This window comes from Sphaerodactylus townsendi, linkage group LG06, assembly GCF_021028975.2.
Source record: "Sphaerodactylus townsendi isolate TG3544 linkage group LG06, MPM_Stown_v2.3, whole genome shotgun sequence".
Taxonomy (NCBI): Eukaryota; Metazoa; Chordata; class Lepidosauria; order Squamata; family Sphaerodactylidae; genus Sphaerodactylus; species Sphaerodactylus townsendi.
This window is the reverse complement of record NC_059430.1, coordinates 33599629-33617657: the sequence shown is the minus strand read 5'-3', so window position 1 is coordinate 33617657 and position 18029 is coordinate 33599629. Positions and strand designations below refer to the sequence as shown.

Here is an 18029-nt window from a genome sequence, read left to right as displayed (position 1 = left end):
TATATCCTGGGCAGAAGGTGGGAGGAGAAGAAGACAGTCAGGATGCAAAGGTACAGTGTAAATGTAATCAACAGGGGAGAAATGCTTAGGGGGAGCGAATTAACATTTGTAGTAAGATAAGAATTCTATATCCCTGCTCAGCATTCGGGGTGGGGTTGCGTGGATTCATTATTCTGAATTTATGAATGAAATCAAGTTCAGCAATCTCTGACTGACACTCTCAAGTCAGCATTAGAATATCCTGAAAGATTAAAATTTTCTTTCCCCTTTTTTAGTGCTGCGTAGGGGCTGACCTGTTTGTCCGAAGTAGAGAGTGCTGTCACAATGGCATATATGCCGGTAACATATGTGTGTGTATATGTGTGTGTTTGTGTACTGTTGTTGTTATTAGAGTGAAAATGGGAAACAGTGGACATCTTGTTTGGTTACATGCACAGTTCCCAGAGTCTGTGTTTATATTAAGAAGTGCATTATTGTGAACGAGAGGTTGTGTAAGGTTAGAGGGCAGTTTGTGGGGAAGAAAAGGTTTTCCTCCCTGTGCCTGTGACAGAGGAGAATCATTATCCAGCATACATTGTGAGTCAATGATGCACTGAAGTAGTTTGAGATGGGAGCGATATGTGACTACCAGTGGTGTTTTGTTGTTGTTTCGTTTGGGCCTATCTTGCATCAAATTATCCCTTGGTATTATTTTGGCTTTTTCAATCTATTTCTTTAGCATATAAGGTGGGCATTGTAATTCCAAAAAAATATCTGTTTAGATCCTTCAGGTGAGTCTCTCTCTGAAGGGTCAGAACAGATACACCTGTAGAATAACCCTTGGCTACAATAGACAGTGGATTTTCTTGTATGTTTGAATAAACAGTAAAAGAAAGAAGAATGCCTGGTGAAGTTTCTTCAGTGCTTCTGTGCCATGTGTCCAGATGATAAAAATGGTATAAGAAAAATGTATATGCTGCTTCAGCAAGTCTCTGAAAAAGCCACACACAGTCATAAAAGGTACACCTGTAAAATTATTAATATCAAAACAAGCTGTTAAAAACAATAAAGAAACCATCAGGACATTAAGAACAGCACGAAAACAGCCCCCAAATGTATATATACATAACAACTCTGAGGTTAGAGGCAGCCCATAGAAACAGCTGTTAAAAACTGAGCTTCTCTGTTAAAAGCCTGGATAAAAAGATATGTGTGACCACAGCACCTACTGGAAAGGTCAGAAAGAGTTGGGCTGGTCTCAAGGGAGAGGGAGTTTCAAGGCAAGGTGCCATCACTGAAAAACCCCTGTCTCTAGATACGACCCACCTCACCTCTGCCAGTGGGGGCACAAATGGCAGGGCTTGGGAAGGACATTCTCATGGCTGTGTTCAACAGCACAGGAAGAGGAAGAGCTCTAGATAAACCTACTAAAGTAAATGGGCGGGGCAGGAAGGCAACCTAGCTCTGCATAGAATCTAGTTGTCATAGCTCTGGCACTGTTTCTTTCCAGTTGGAAGCCACTTAGAAAAAAGGGAGCGATCCAGGATCACAGAGGTAGAATCTGCTGGGGGAACTCTTGTTCCTGCACACTGGAAAAGTCAGCTGTAAGTCAGAGTGAGATATGCCTTTGATTTTCATTTAGGAAAAGTTTCTCTGGTGTGACATGTTTGCAAAGCACTAGTGTGACTCCAGGTAACTCCCTTCTCTCACCTACCGTTCTACACACGCTTACTTAAGAGAAAGCAGAGTCTACTTCTGATATTATATTTCACAAAATGTCAGCGGGCAGGTAGGACCAAGGCAAAAACCTGGCGCTCCATCCTTTAAAGATGCCTTCTTTTCTGTGAAAGATGCAGCCAATGTCCTTTTGGCACCTCGGTTAAAGGATGGAGAGCAGGTTTTGTTTTCTTTTGGAAACTGTGAGCCTCCTCCACCTCTTGGTCTCTATGCAGCAGCAGGCAACCTCCACCTCTCCATCTCCTCCTCCTCCTGGTCTCTATGCAGCAACCGCAAGAGCTGGCTGTTGCGGGCTTTCCCCTGGTCTGATCGTTTTTGCTGCTGAAGTTCGGCCCGCATCTATAGCCGGCATCTTCAGAGGCATCATGTCACGGTGAGATGCGTTTCTCTCTGGGGCTCAGAGTGCAGAGTGATTGCGCGATGGGGTCTCGTCTCGGCAAGAGCGTCTCCAAGAGAAACACGAGAGGCTTTAGGACCGCGGAGAAAGCAGTGGGACCTCTATAGAAAGAGCCGGACTCAACCAATTCTCCCGGAGGGTGAGGGAGGCTGGCGCTCTAAGCGGTTGCCCTGGCCTCCCGCTCTCTGCGCAGGCGCCTCCCCTCGCCTCTCTCCCCCCCGGCTCCGGAGTCCAGTGGCAGCTCCCAGCCGAGGACTCTCTCCCAGCCGAATGAAGTCGCGCTGGCGAGCGGCTACCCCGGGCATCCTCCAGAGCAGGAGCGCAGGGAGGAGGCAGGCAAGGAGCCGCCGCCAGGGAAGCGAGCGGGTGAGGAGCGAGCCGGCCGGCTTCCCCGGAGCAGATCGCCGCCGCCGCCGCCGCGCGGGCGCCCAACTCTTGGCCGAAGAAGTCCTCGGAGGGCTTCCCCCGCCGCCCCCTTCTTCGCCGCCGCCGCCCGCCCGCCCGCCCGGGACAAAGCCATGAAGCCGGCGCTGCTGGAAGTGATGAGGATGAACAGGATCTGCCGGATGGTCCTGGTCACTTGCCTGGGGTCCTTCGCCCTGGTCATCTTCTATTTCCAAAGTATGTTGCATCCAGGTAGGGCGGCATCCTGGAGCCTTCGCTTTCCCGGGGAGGGAGTCGGGCGTGTGTGGCCGCCGGGGGCGTGCGTGGCGGGGAGTCCGGTGGGGCTCGGCGGGGCTCCGGGTGATGATGATGGGAAGACCAGATGGGCGCTTCCCGCAGGCTGGCGAGGCGGGCAGGTCGGGGGGAGGGATGCTGAAACCGGAGGTCCGTGCGGGGTGAACCTGCTGCCGGGCGCGCTGCCGGGAGTGGCCGGCCGGGCTCTCGGGTCCCGCTGGCCGGCGTCGCCGGCACCGTCCATGTGGCCGCAGGCACCGAAGGGACTCCCAGGCGCGCCGTTGCAGCCGCATCAACCTTGAAGCGAGTTTCTGGCCGGCGTCAGCCAAGCGCTTGGCCACCTGGTCGCCATGTCGCCCCGTTACTCCGGAATAACTACCCTGTCCCTTCCTAACCCCGAAACGGATCCGAAGTAGTCACAATAACCCCAGCCCCGGCTGTGGAGTTGTCGCTCTAAGCCTCCAGCCACAGGGTGCGCAAAGGGAAGGGGACCGACCCCGCGCGCAGGTGATGCTGCTGCTGCTGCTCCGTGTTGATTGGCTCGAGGTAGCTACTCCGAGAAACGGAGTCAAGCGCTGGAGGGCAAAGGGTCGCCTGCAGGCCGGGCGGCCGTGGAAGGGGTGGGCGAATCCAGTCTTAGCTGAGACCGGGCGCGGGGGGGGGGGCACGTTCAGCTGTCCCGCCGCTGGAAGATGCTGGAGGAGCGACCGCTGCCTTCGCTTCTGCCATGCGAGGGGAACCCGCAGCTCTGAGGTTGGAGCTGCCGGTGCTGCCCCGTCGGGCTGGCCGTGAGTCGCCTTAAAGGGCCCGTCGGGGGCAGCTCTAGTGGAGAGTCAGTCTCAGGAGGCGCTGACAGGTGGAGACCAGGGGCGGGGGGGGGGGGAATTCCTCCGGGACGGCTGCGGCTGATCTCCAGCGCTCCGGGCGCGTCGCTTCCTCCAGAGGAGCCCCGCGCGGCCGCCCTTGGCTGGGATTCGGGGCTTCCCGGCGCTCCTGACATCCCCACGTGGCAGGGCTGGTCCTTCGCCGTCCGTTCCCGGCGTGAAGCCTCCTCGAGAGGAGCCAGATGGCTCTTTTCCTCTCCCGGGAACAGATACTAGAGCAGGGGTCTGCAACCTGTGGCTCCCCAGATGTTCATGGACTACAATTCCCATCAGCCCCTGCCAGCATGGCCAATTGGCCATGCTGGCAGGGGCTGATGGGAATTGTAGTCCATGAACATCTGGGGAACCACAGGTTTCTGTCCCCTGTACTAGAGGGTGCTGAACCTCTTGCTCCTTTGCGCAACTCCAGTGGAGAGACTCGAGGCAGCTGCCTGCCCAGAGAAGTGTTGGGGAGGACAACAGTCCTGATAGTGTGGCAGGGAATGATCCACAAACTGTAAATAGCTATATAATGTTTTGAATGATATGGTTGTTGAGGGTTCCTTCTACATCTGAAATGCTATTGCTTATAGACCTTCAAAAGGACAGGACTCCTTCCTGCCAGAATTGAACACACTTCAATATTCCTTTTAATTAGTGAGTGGAGGAGTCCAGAATATGCTTCATTCTTTGATTTGCAAGCAATGGGCTGTAAGAGTCTCAATTTTGCTTCATAATTCTGGAGTCCGTAGAACAGGTTTCTGGGAGTAAGATCCATTGAATCAAGCTGGGCTTGCTTCCAAGTAGATCTAATAAGTATTGCTGTATGTGATCTTGTTCCTATGTCTTTGCTAGTATTCTTGGAGCTTCCATTTTTTTCTGAAAAATTTGCAGCTGTTGAACAGTAGGAATTTATATTTCCCACCATAAATTTTAAAGACTGGCGGGAAAGTTTCCTCATATCCAACAAGGGAAAAAAATAGACTTGATCTTTCTCATTTATGTGTTCTTTTATATTGCATATGGTTGTTTCAGACCAACCAATAATAAGAAAAGAAGGGGATGAATGTTTTGCTTGCTGTGTGTAGTCCTTTACAGCTACACTCCCAAAATGTTATCAATTAGGCAGGCATTTTTGGGAACTGCATAACTATTTCTGCTCCTTGGCATCTGTCTGCATTTAAATTAACTTTTTCAAAATCTTGCCACTTGTTTCAACAGTTACAGTATAAAAAAGTGTATATTTAAAATCTTGACCACCTTTTGAGCTGCGTGCAGATGTGGTAGCAACACATTTGGGGAGTGATTGATTGATCATCTCCGTTTCAGTTGTTTTTCTGCAGAAGACCAAGATTCAAGGCACTTTAGGGACCCACAAGATTTCTGGGGACAAGCTTTCAAAAGTCAAAGTATCTGATGGAATACTGACTCTTGAAAGGTTATACTCTAGAAATCAGAACGTGGGGTGTGTGGGGAGTGGACAGCCCAGGCACCTGTCTGTAAGATAAGGTACCCCCCCCCCCACACACACACATGCTGATCTGGGCTGATGAAGCTGTTGTGGGCTCACCAGTCCAGGCACCACCCACCCTTAAACAGCCGAGGTAGCCACCCCCTTCCCCAATGCTGATCTTGGGCTGGGAAGGTTGCTGCAGGCTCCCCAGTTCATGCAAGCATACCTCCACTCCCAGTCTGAGCCCACAGTGGGGTTGCCAGGCCAGATTGAGAGCAGGGCGTGGGTATCTCGGCTGGTTTGCAGGCCAGATAAGCCCTCTCAAGGGGCCAAATGTGGCCCCGGGACCTCATGTTTGACACCCCTGATCTAGCATGTATGTGAAATACTCTAGTCTGCTTTCCCGCACAGCTTTCTTCACTCCAGCTTGGTCCTCGGTGGATTTTATATTGAAGCCTTGTAGCCAGTTATAATCCCACGTTAGTCTAACTTAGATTGCTTTCAGAGGTGGGCCCATAACTCCTAGGTACTATTCAGAGCAGCCCCATGAATCACTGCAGCTGTTTGTTGTAGGGAGTCCTGGCAATTATTTGAAGTTGTGAGCCACAGATCCAGTTATACTGGGGGTATTGAGAATTAATGTGTAAACATCTTCAAATATGGACAAGCAGCCAAAGGGACTTTGTTTTGGAGGGCTCATCCCTAAATCCAGCCTTTAGCTCTAAGTGCATGAAACTGTATTAGTTAACATAACTACTTGTTACTTATTCTTCCCACCCTCTCCCGCAGTACCAAAGTTCAAAATCAAGTTGAGTGCTATTTTATAACAGAAACGCAAGGCATAAATCTTCCATTCAGAGCTGGATTTATGCACAAGCTAAGACAACTGCAATTTAGGGTCACAGATTGAGGGGGCTCTAGAAATTTTTAAAACTTGCTAAGAAATGCTAAAGTTTCAAAAAAGTTATTAATAATGTGACGGGGCTTCTTGACATAGCTTAATCAGGCTTTGCTTCCAGTGAACGAGTGAATCAAATGTTTAGATTGCACATTGTACCAAAACATGTTTGGGAAAATCTGCTATGGAGCCAGGAAAATCCTGGAGGGGGAACCGGATGACGATGGCATTCCAAAGGCCCCCAGAAGAACTGCTGCATCCCAAGAAGCCAGGGTGGAACAAGAGATCTGTGTGGAAGTGACCTTAAGCAAAAGCAAGATTTGGCTCTGATCTGTTTATGCAGGATATTACCTATTTTGTTGGCACTTATGCCAAAGATCTTCTGGCATGGAATGCTCCATAACATGGAAAATGTCAGTTTCCTCTTGGGATATGTGGCATATACCAATAAGACATGCATCCTTTTGCCATGTGCTGGGAACAGTGCCCATGAATACAGAGAAAAAAATTGCCACAAACAGGACAGTTCAACGTCATGGTCTTGAGCAATGGAAAAGCAAAGAGAAGGGGAAATGTTACCTGGCTTATTTCTAGATTCCAACAAGCTTTTTATTGTACTGAAAGGTAAATGAATGAAACAGTATGCATTATGGCTTATGAGGCTTTTGTTTTTGATTGATCAGATGAATCTTTGGTCTGTCCTAGGAAGGCTCTTAATATATTCCAGTAGCTCTTGACAGGATTTGAGCTTTTCATTGGAAGACTATAGTAGTAGTCCTTTTAGCTAAAGTAGTTCTTTTAGCTATAGAGGAAAGTCTGAAAATGAAGTGGATGCAGTTTGCTAATACGGGCTTTCCTAGTCAACTGTTTGGTCAGGCCAGCTTCGAGGTTGTTGAGTTAAAGCATGAATCACATGAAAACAGCTGAGCAAAATAATAATTGTTGACTCTTCCCTTTCAGGGAGTCAGACGGACAGAGCCGTTTTTGGGAATGAATTCTCTTGTCGGCAAATGGCTCAGGTGATCCGTTTGCCACAAGCGTAAAATAGCATGTGCCTGTAAGCAGTGTCATGTGATTGTGCAAACTTCTTGCTCGGCACTCCATGGGAATAAACTAATTCATGAATTGGAGCAATTGTTTGTGTGCTCAGAACTGGTAGTGTTACGTCAAGTCAGCTGATCTCGCCTGGTAATCTGATGGTTGCCAAATAATCTTGGCATCGTCTCTGTGTCACAAAACGTTATCTAATCTGCCTGATTAATGGTATTGCCTTTCTGAGCCCATCTGTGTTCAGAACTGCAGTTTTCCTGAGCCAATGCAAATTATCACTATCTCTTGACCATGTTTTGGCACTGGTGCCCATTAGCTTTCATATAAAAGATTCATCACCAGCAGCATTTGGATTCTGTGTGACTCCACCCTCCCTGGTTGTTCAGAGCAATGCTGTTGTTGGCAACTAGGTTGAGCACTACATGTACTTTCCCCCAATAAAGGGTTCTCTGCTAATTAGTGCATGTATAAATCATCTCTGGGTATCGGGTAAATCCCCTATAGCAGGGTAGCACAATATACTGGAATGCAGTAGGAAGTCAGACACACACAGCAGCTCAGCTTCACAGAAGTGGTCCTACATTTATTAGTTCACAAATATATCTCACTCAAGCAAGGCAAAGCGAAGACAAGTGTCTCATGGTCCTCAGCATACTGCAGCCTTCTATCTGGTTTACTGGCCTATCATAGTCCATTGCCAATCAATCCCAGAATGAGGCTGTGTCAGGTGTTACCTGTCAGTTAGCTGTCAGTTAGATTTTGATGATCAGACACATGTTACAACAGTGCTCTGACAGAAGCTGCATGGAAAAGCCTAGCACTCTCTTATTTGGGTTCTCCAGTCCTTTTTGGAGAAGTAAATCCACCTAGTGAAATGGACCTGAGATTTGAAACGAGGTATCCCCTTCCCACATTCAGCACTAAGGTTACCATGTTTCTGTCTATCCATGTGCATTCAAAAAGAAATCCAGTGGCATTGACCCTTTCATGGAGACACTCGTCTATATATCAAAGCAGGTGCCGTCGAAGGCATGAGAAGAAAATATATTTTTGGATCTAATCCCCCCCCCCAAAAAAAAACTCTGTTTCAGAAATAGGTGGAGATATCAAAGTTGTGGGATATATCTAGCAGTTTGAAGCAGGAAGAAACAAATGGTGCAATGGCATACGATATTTTTGTTAATTTACCTGTGGCCTGAATTTGGCATCTCCATTATGACAAACGGAATCTGTTTGTTTTTAAGGCTCATACCGCTATAATCGCTATCACACACTTCTTTCTCCAAGTTAGGACACTTGTTTGTTTATTTATTTATTGATAGGGGAGCGGGATCCTGATTGGTTTAGATTTCAGGGAAACCAATCTCATGGTTATCTGGTTACAATCTGGGGAAAGTGTAATAAGGGACGGTGGCTGTCATTAAAAAGCCAAATTGCCTGAGCAGCAGAAGTGAGACTTATCAGGTAATTAAGCTTAAACTGTCCCAGCTTGCATCCTGTGGTGCTTTTTTGCGATAAGGAAGCTCTGTCGTAGGTGGACTATAATGTCTGTTTTGCACAATCGAACCGCTGAGATGATTAATAGCAGTCGTTGCAGTGTGAAATGTGGTTCTGTCATGCAGCAGGGAGCAAAGTTTTAATTCTGATGGAGTGCATTCTCGCTAGCGGAACAGAAATCTGTGATCTGTCTGGAACTGGATTTTTGCATCCTTCAGTCCTAACACCGACAATGTAACTTCCTTATGATGATGCTACCTCTGGTTCTACCCTCATTCTGGTCTTGGTCTTGTCAGTGCCTTGTCTGTTTGCTTGGACTGTCCATATATGATATCTGTATGTCGAGCTCACTCATTTTCAACTATATCTTGTCCTACATGCGACAGCAGCACAATTGGCAATGCTGAGACAAAAGGTGACATCCAGATGTACACGTGTTGTCTTTTGTCAGTGGTGTAAGCCTTTGAAGCCAAACCCACCATTTCTTGCGTGCAAGTTTCAATTTGTGTGTAGGGAGTGGGGGGTCCTTGTCTTTTCAAATTTGCAATACCAGAAGATTGCCATGCTAGAATCAAGCTTCCTGAAAGCTGGTAATCTCTTGGGGTATTGCTAATCGCAGAGTTTGCGAATTCCAAGGAACAAGAAAAGTTTGTGGTAAAATCAACATTGACATCATTCTGGATTGCCAGGAGGGACATGTGCAATAATGTTTATAAAGCATATGGGATGCTAATGTTTTCTCTAGTTAGCTGTCTCTTTTGTTTTTCAGTACTCCTCCTCCACCCACTTCCAAGTTCTAGGAGATTTAGAAACTGATTTTTTTTTGCTTAGAGCTTTGTTTATTACTTCTTCCTTCCCACAAAGGTAATAGCTGTGAGATAAGACAAATACAGAGATGAAATATGCAGAGAAGGAATAACAAATTGAGTTAAGAGCAAGCCATATGAGGATGAATTCACACTAATAAAAGATTCAGCAATTGGTACTTTTGCCTGCAAGAGTACCAGCCCCCCCCTCCCCACTCCACAAAATTGTGACCACATGAATAGTTTACAGTCTGTGTTTAAATAGGTCCATCCTGTGGGATCCCAAATCCAAACACAAGAAGAAACAGCTTAGCCATTTCCCTGCCAAGAATTGTGTCAGGTTTGCTGGCTTGTTAACTTTTAGAATGTGACCTTTGAGAAGTCAAGAGACTAATTGTTACCAACAGATACATGAATGGAGTGTACATAGGGTTGCCAGCTTTAGAGATCAGCTTGACTCACAGTTGATCTTCACTAGAGAGATCAGTTCCATTGTAGAAAGTGGCTGTTTTGGAGGATGGAGTCTATGGTCTTAGACCCGACTGATCCCCAAACCCTCCCATCCCTGGGTTCCATCTTCAAATATCCTGAGTTTTTCTCAGAAGCAAATGCTGTGCTGGTGATGGATCACTGCACTTGTATGTATTCATTGCCTTATTGTCGTATTTTCTAGTGGTTGGAGGTGAGTCAGTTAATAAATGAGCATTAGCCTGAAGTTTTAATCATCTGGACGTGAGCCCTTCTGGCGGCGCTTTAAATGGGCCTCTGACAGAAGTTGTGGGAAGATGCTAGAGGGTATCTGGGTGGAGAAGGGCTGTCTGTATATGTTGATTTCGAAATATGTTGATTTCGAAAGTAGCTTCTTGGGCTGACTTCTGGAAATGCTGCGGAAAGTGTGTGTTTTATATGTGAATTCATTGCTCATTCCTCTTGCTTCCAGGCGAAGATTGAAGAGAACCTTGTGTAGAATTTATTACGACTTCTGGCTGTCTATTTCATGTAGCAGAGCTCAGCAAGCCTTTCCCCTCTGTTCTGCATGCCTGCTAAGCATCTTCTACACTCTTAAAAGCACCATGTTTGACTAGTTTCCAGATTTCCCCTTCTTGTTGCACCAAGCTGCACTATACAGCTGGCTCTCTTCTTGTCCACCAAACTATTTAATCCCATTAGAATTCATTCTCTGTAGTGATCTGTTCCTGGAAAAACAGAATCCTACATACATAGATAGTGCCATATGCATGATATTCTTCAGCTGAATCCAGTAACCCTTATGTGTTTGAGAATGTGGGTAACTATTTGGTGTTCCTGCTCCGAGATTTTTGTGAAATGAGCCAAGACTCTCTATATGAATGCAAAGGAGTACGTTGTCATTATTTTAGCATAGTTTAAACTTGCCTCAGAACAAAAAGTACTCCCGAATGCATTTTGGAAATTCACTGCGAAAAGTCTCTAAAATACCTTTTGATATAAATTCACTGCTGAACAAAAAGTGTTTAAAGTGTTATTCAGCGATCAAAGCAGATTCTGGGAGTTTTAAGATCATACTGATGTACTTTGGGGAAATTTGTTGCTGGAATCTGGAGTGTGCATTGTGCGTACCTGCTTGCTTATATTTACTGCACATGTGTATGGATGTGCTTTTACTAGTCTTCTTCAGTGTAACTCTGTACGCTTATTGGCTTGAAAGAAACATCAAAGATTGCCCAGATTAAAATAAGAGCTTTTTGAATGAATGCCAGTGTAAAATTTGCAGAGGGCTGTTTGATATAAACTATGATATTGTTAGATCATGTAGTGATCATCTAGGTCCATAGTGAGATGAAAGTTCAAGCCAGTTGGGTATTTCCATAGTCAATGAATTGATTCATTGACTGGGGATGTGGCATCACACCTACTGTCTTGTTTTCCTGCGCAGCATGCACTTGTAGACCCGGAGGTGTCTGAGGTCAGGAGCAGGGCTGGTAGGAAACTACATATACAACATTCACTGACTACTGTTTTGGTCATCAGAAAAAGGCTCTAGTACTAAGCTGATCCTGTGATCTACAGACAATGACTATAAACGGTGGAGGGAACCTGTCTAGGCAGACCATGATCCACACTGGGGGAGTCTTTACATTTGTTCCATCATTAGAGCTTGGTCGCTCAGGCGTTTCTGACGAACTTGGTGGTGACTGAATTCTGAAAGTACTTTTGGATTAACTTGAAAATAGCATCCATTTGTGTGTTTTTCTGAAGCAGTGGAAGTTAGTCCAATAAAATATTTTATCTCATCTTCTATTGGGTGTGTTTGCTTTTAAAACACTATGTAATATGATTAAACTAAGATTTAGCTCATTGGAACCTTTGGTAACGAGAAATTAGGATAAGGTTCATCTCTGGATGCTTTAATCATATAACATAACACTGAAGGCTACATGGTTTTATTATGGATTCTGGTTTTCATTTCAGATATTAGATTATTTGCATTGAGACATAGTATTGCGGGTACAGCAAAATGGTATTAATTAAGTTTTCTTCTGTTGGCTAAAGATAATCTAATTTATTGTTTGTCTCCATCTTAATTACCCTGGCCCTGATCCAGAGGAAATGAGTCACATGTATATCCTAATGGCCTCACTGGTTAGAGCTAGTTCAGAACACATTAAATCCCATTTGGTATTAGCAGAGTTGGCTTGAATATTACAACCAATTAATTTAAAGACCAGTTTATAAAACCAATACTTTAATACCTGCCCTACACTCCAACACCCTACAGAATCCTTAACTGAAAATATAATAGGAAGAATAGGAATTAAAATTCTTTAAAATATATATCCTAGAATTGGTATAGAACAGCAGTTCTCGACCTGGGGGGGGGGGGGGCGACCCCTTTGGGGGTCGAACAACCCTTTCACAGGGGTCTCCTAAGACCATCTGAAAATGGTCTTTTTATATTTTATATATACCAATTTTATGGTTGGGGGTCATCACAACATGAGGAACTGTATTAAAGGGTCGAGGCATTAGGAAGGTTGAGAACCACTGGTACAGAATAAGTTCTCTTTCTGCCCAGGAGTTGCAGGGGCTTAAGGAAGGTCAGAAAACTTGTTGCCTAGGAAAAGCAGAGTGAGATGTAAGGGATTCTAGCAGAATAACTAGAAGAGTAGAAGAAGAGTGAAGAAGAGTAGAAGAGCTTGGATTTATATCTTCCTCTTGCCTGTAAGAAGACTCAAAGGGGCTTACAAACTCCTTTCCCTTTCTTTCCCCACAACAGACACCTTGTGAGGTAGGTAGGACTGAGAGAGTTCTGAACAAAATGTGACAAGCCCAAGGTCACCCAGTTGAAAGTAGGAGTGGGGAAACAAATTTGGTTCACCTGTGGAGGAGTGCGGAATCAAACCCAGTTCTCCAGGTTACAGTCCACTTACTCTTAACCATTACACCACACTGGATGAGCAACTGTTAATTGAGATTAAGGATTAAGGGCCGAGCTAGACATGACAGCATCCATGGGTCCAATCTGTGGATAACACTACCTTTTCAGAAATACCATGAGGTGGGAAGTGGGCTGAGGTGTTCCCAGTAAGAGATTAGTAGTTGGTATTATGTGGGTGGGAGAAGTAAAAAACAGTGCTGCTTGAATTTGAGAAACTATGGAAGCCGGAGGGTTGGGAAAGAAGTTCATGGTGAAGTTTGCTACACTGGCAAGTGGGACAGGGCTGAAGTGCCATCCGTGTTCCTAGCATTCTATGGCTCAATGGTATCTGAATCTGCTTTGCATGCAGAAGATCCAAGTCTAAATCCTTGGCATCTCCAGTTAGAAGCATTAGGTTATAGATAATGTGAAAGACCTCTGTCTCAGACCCTGGAGAGCAGCTGCCAATCAGAGTAGCCAATCCTGACTTTGAGAGACAAATAGCCTGACTCAGAATAAGGCAGCCTCGTGTATTGGATACAGAGCAAGGTTTTTTGAGTGTATTCATTAAGGGTAGCTTTCTTAATGCAGCAGTCCCCAAATTAGCGGCGAGTGTGCCGCAGTAATTAATTGGATCTACGTCAGTGATTCATTCAGGGCACACAAGGGTTGGAGCACTTCTGAGGGCAGGAAATTCATATGCTTATTAAAATGATAAATCTGGTCAGCTTGAAGAATGCTGCACGCTTCCAATTTTATTTCAAAAATGAGTGCATCTTCTCTCAGAAGTTTGGGGAAACGCTGTGTTCTTGCAACAGACAGCTAAGGTCTATTAAGAGAACACGAGGATTGCTTCACATTCTAACACCAGTGAAGGAAACAATCTACATTAAAAAATATATTTCTCAACATTGGACAGAGGTACGGTTGTGTGCAGTAACATCTAGTTGAAATTCCTCCTTTCTACTTTTTTAATAACAGCCGCTTGCTATTTATTTCCCACACACATCCCTTTGGCATTTCTGGAAATATTGGGCACCACCCATGGCAACACTCCACTAATTTCAAATTGTTGGAACACCCATTAACCCATAATTACAATTTCCATACTGCAAAGATGTATAGGTTTTATATTTTTTATTGGTTTAAAAATGTTACCTCTCATTAGTACAGATGTTTGCTAAACACCCTATAAATAGCAAAGTTTATGCTGATTTTCCTAATATTAACACTGTACGTTACGGACTTAAACTTGTCATGATCTGGCTTAAAACTCATGTTTTCCAAGACATAAAATTTCCTACATACTGAAAATACTTTCCCCCTTTTTTAGTCACGAGAATAAGTTAGACTGTGTATTCCTAGTGTGTGAGTCTCTCCCTCTTTCTCTTTTTGGAAGTTATTGGCCTTGGTCAAGTGTAACTTGGTATGTTGATAATTTCCTCATCTCTTTTGGATGGGCACATTTTCGGAATGTTTAAACTGTTTCCTTGAGTCACGCAGCAGGGCAACAAGAATGATTTATCTACTTGTGCAGTGCATTTAATGTTTGAAACTGTTCAAAGAAGTGGAAGAAATTGCACTGGTGCCCCCCCCCCCCCCCCGCTCAGCAGCACTTTGAGTTCATTCACAGAGATGCTCCATCAGATCTCTTCCCTGCTCCTTAGGCGGGCATGTTTTGTCCTTGTGTGAATGTCATTATAATACAATCACTGTTCCTCTATCAAGCTATTGGGTCTAAGCCATATGTATTATTTATCATCCTGAAGGTAATGCATATCTGTCTGAGGGCATGGTGCTTGAAAAGAATGCAAAACAGCTGAAATAAAGAACCAGGTTTATGTTTTGTTTTATTTTTTAAAGATACTTGCTTCAGGCTCATATTTGATTGTTTTGTGTAACGATGGATGTTGTTTTTTAATTTAGACTGATTATAATTGGATTTCCTGTATCGGGAAATTCTAGTCCTCAGGCAATGCATTGTTGCTGCATGTTGTGGAATAAAAAGCCGTTGTCTAGTTTGCTATCAAAATGGCACACTTTAAATACTTTGGACCTGATCAAGATGAAGTGAATTGCTAAGCCTGAATGAAAAAAAAATAGTGCTTAAGTTAGTGGTAACTAGCTTGTTTTAGTGGAATTGAGGCCTAGTGCAGGAGAATAAGATAGCAGTGGGATGTCAAAATGTATGATGGGGTGCACTGTATCACTTTGAAATTTAGCGTTAATTTCGAAGCAGGAACGTTATCAGCTGCAGCCAAAATAACAAATAGTCTTGTGACACCTTAATAAGGTTACCAGGCTGTGTCTGGCAACTGATGGGGACATTGGGGGAGGGGTGCTGGCATCACATGATCATGATGGCACTTCCAGTTTTTCCTGGAAGCTGTACCATGCCACCCTAGGAATTGCCAGAAGCTCTTTGATAAGCCTGAGTTTTCCATGGAAATTTTATTATGCATTTTTTAAAAATTCTCCTGCTACTTCTCTGAATGGCAGTGGGCAAGAAGGGTTGCCAGTGGGAGGCAGAAAGCTTAGCAACCATACACCTCAAAGATCAACAAATGTACAGTGGCTTAAGCTTTAATGAGTCAGAAGTCACTTCATCAGATGTATTCAGTTTGTCAGACAGATTTATACCCAGGGTACAAAGACTTCTCTTTAACAAAAGAGACGTCAGAAGGCCCAATTTCCCAGGACAAGGTGTGTGACATTCCCTTGTAGTACTCCAATGAGAACAGGTTATGGTCAAAACAGCTGTAATGTGCAGTCAGAGGAAGTGTGGGTCACACTCAACAGTTATAGAAAAAGCAGAGTAAAAAGAACCTGACTAGGGCATTTTCTGGACAGACAAAAGGTCCCGGGAGAAAACTGGGATCATGCATACCGGGATGTTTCCATCTTGGTTCCTCCCTCCGCACGGCAGCCAAGCAGCACGTTCAGGCCGGGAGGAAGAACTCCAGGTGATTACGCATGGCCCCCAGTTTACTTTCATTTTTCCTGCCAGCATGAACTGTCCCGTTTTTCTGGCGTTCTGATTGGCTGCAGCAGGTGAGGCGGGAAAAATAAACTGGCCCATCTCCCGCAGTGTTTGCATGGGCATGGGATCAGCGTGCACTTTTTCAAAAGAATCACCAATTTCATCGTTTTTTGAAAGGTGAGGGATAAGGCAAATCTCGTGAGATGGGCCTGAATTAGGCCAGGAAGTCATGCGTAATTCATGGCCAAACCGGGATGGTTCACTTCCTTATCCCAGGATATACTGGCCATGGGGAAACCGCCTAGGACTATATTGCTGGGGATTTTCTATATTGTTTATTGATTTTGCTTTTTGGGGTGTGTGTATTTTATCTTTGTGCACTGATTCAAGAGCCATAGGGTCATTGGATGGCTTAGAAGTGACTTGAATCAACCAGCCATGTTGTGTGATTCTCTGTTGGTCATTTTCTCAAATGCCTGAAGTCTGTTATCTACAGCCACATGATTATGCATCCTGACTAAGACTCAAAGGATACTTTTGTAAACTTTTTTTGAAGTGTTGACTTGTAGGTTCCCAGCACCCTTGACTCTTCTTTTCCCCCCAAATTAAGTTAGTTTGTTTGTGAGATCATGATATTTACCTCGGTGTTTGCCTTGGCACTCGAATGTCAAGGCTTAATGAACAAATACATCCCAGATCCAATTCTTCAATCAGATGACTGTTTTGTCCTCCCCATGAGTTGTTCAAACAGTCTCTTTTTGCTAGCAGCCAAAACAAGCCTTCTCTGTATCGTCATGGTGGTTTGTAAACAGTTCTAGTTGTTACTCAAAATGAGTAATTTCTTGAATGTGAAGGCACCACCAGTTCCATAGCTTTCAAACAGAGCCACTGCACTGATTTTCCTGTAGGCCATTTAAGAAAAATCAGATTGCAAAAATGACTCAAGGACCACTTGAGAAGTGTGTTTAAAAAGGAAGAAAAAGAAAAAAAAATTAAATTGCTTTTGGCTCATTTCTAAAAACATTGCTGCTCAGACTGTGCAAGCATTGGGTTACTGAAGGCTTTCACAGCCAGAATCACCTGAGTGTAGGGGTTTTTCCCGGCTGTGTGATCGTGGTCTGATAGTTTTTGCTGCTAACGTTTCATTTGCATCTATGACTGGCATCTTCAGTAGAGAGAAACAGATCTCACTGTGACATACCTCTAAAGGTTCCAGCCATAGATGCGAACAAAATGTTAGGAGTAAAAACTACCAGACCATGACCACACAGCCTGGAAAACCCACAACGCCCAGTATGCCAGCATTGTTTCCTTCAGATGTTTGTAGACACCCATGGATTTTACTGAGTGATCATTTTACTAATATAGAAATCATGTTTTCCTCCATCTGGCAATTTTAATATACTGATTAGAATTCCAGACCTCTCACATTTATCAGCTTCTTGGTCTATAGGTGCAGGATCTCCTGTGTGGTTGTGGGTGCCTGTACTTGGTGTGGGACCCCAGGATCCTGCCTGTTACCAAGTCATGCTTAGCAACCCTAGGTGGTAGTGGTTTTGTTTCTTTTCTCCACAACCCAAGTGTCTGTGCTGTGCAGCATCAAAAGAACATGCAGCCCTGACCTCTTGCCCCACGGTAACCCATAGTTTATCCACCCACAGTCTCTACCTGCCTTTTGTAGCATAAAATATATGCCCTCTTTAGTCTTAATGGAAGATGGGCAACACAGCTTTGAAACATCTTTTCCTGTTAAAAAGACAGGCAAGATTCTGGGTTACCAACTTGCGACCCTTTGGCAGTTGTGTGAACTGACCTTAAGCCAATGTTTACTCTTAAAATGTCCATGCACCAGTGGAATATCTTCAAAGTGTAATTAGCATGGAGGGAAATAAAATAAGCATTTGGAGTATATGTATGGAATAATTCTTGTAAGAAGGAAGGAAAAGTAAGTCTTCCAAAGTCCATTAACTTAAGCAATAGCCTAAAGGTGTGTTTTTTCCCTTCGCATTTCTCTCATTTGTGGCCAAGGTCCAAAGGCTGAAGGATAAATTAACATCCACTGGTTTCCTGCTCTTGGTCACTAATGAAGTAAGCTTCACAGTTGAATGACAAAACTTAGCTACAAGCTCTTGCTAATTGGAGAAAGCAAACAATGTCCTGGGACCGAAAGTCTCAATGCTCTGCAAACATATTTTGTAAAGTGATGGCATCTGTTAGATCAGAGAGGTAACATTTCCAATAATGATGAAGCTATGGGCCTATGGAGGGGGCAGAGTTGGGATTTTCACCATGTG

At 44.6% G+C, this 18029-nt stretch overlaps 1 protein-coding gene across 3 annotated transcripts in view; it reads left to right on the top strand.

The window, feature by feature from the left end:
* Nucleotides 1-2374: 2374 nt before the first annotated feature.
* The window catches only part of CHST11 (carbohydrate sulfotransferase 11), a 239441-nt gene continuing 223786 nt past the window's right edge, over nt 2375-18029 (top strand). For 2 of the 3 annotated variants that reach the window (XM_048502019.1, XM_048502017.1), the window contains exon 1: nt 2375-2734. In XM_048502019.1, the coding sequence (XP_048357976.1) occupies nt 2632-2734 (103 nt within the window). In that variant the 5' untranslated portion in view covers nt 2375-2631. Of the gene's footprint in view, nt 2750-18029 lie in introns of all 3 variants that reach the window. The other variant, XM_048502018.1, reaches the window with a different exon arrangement.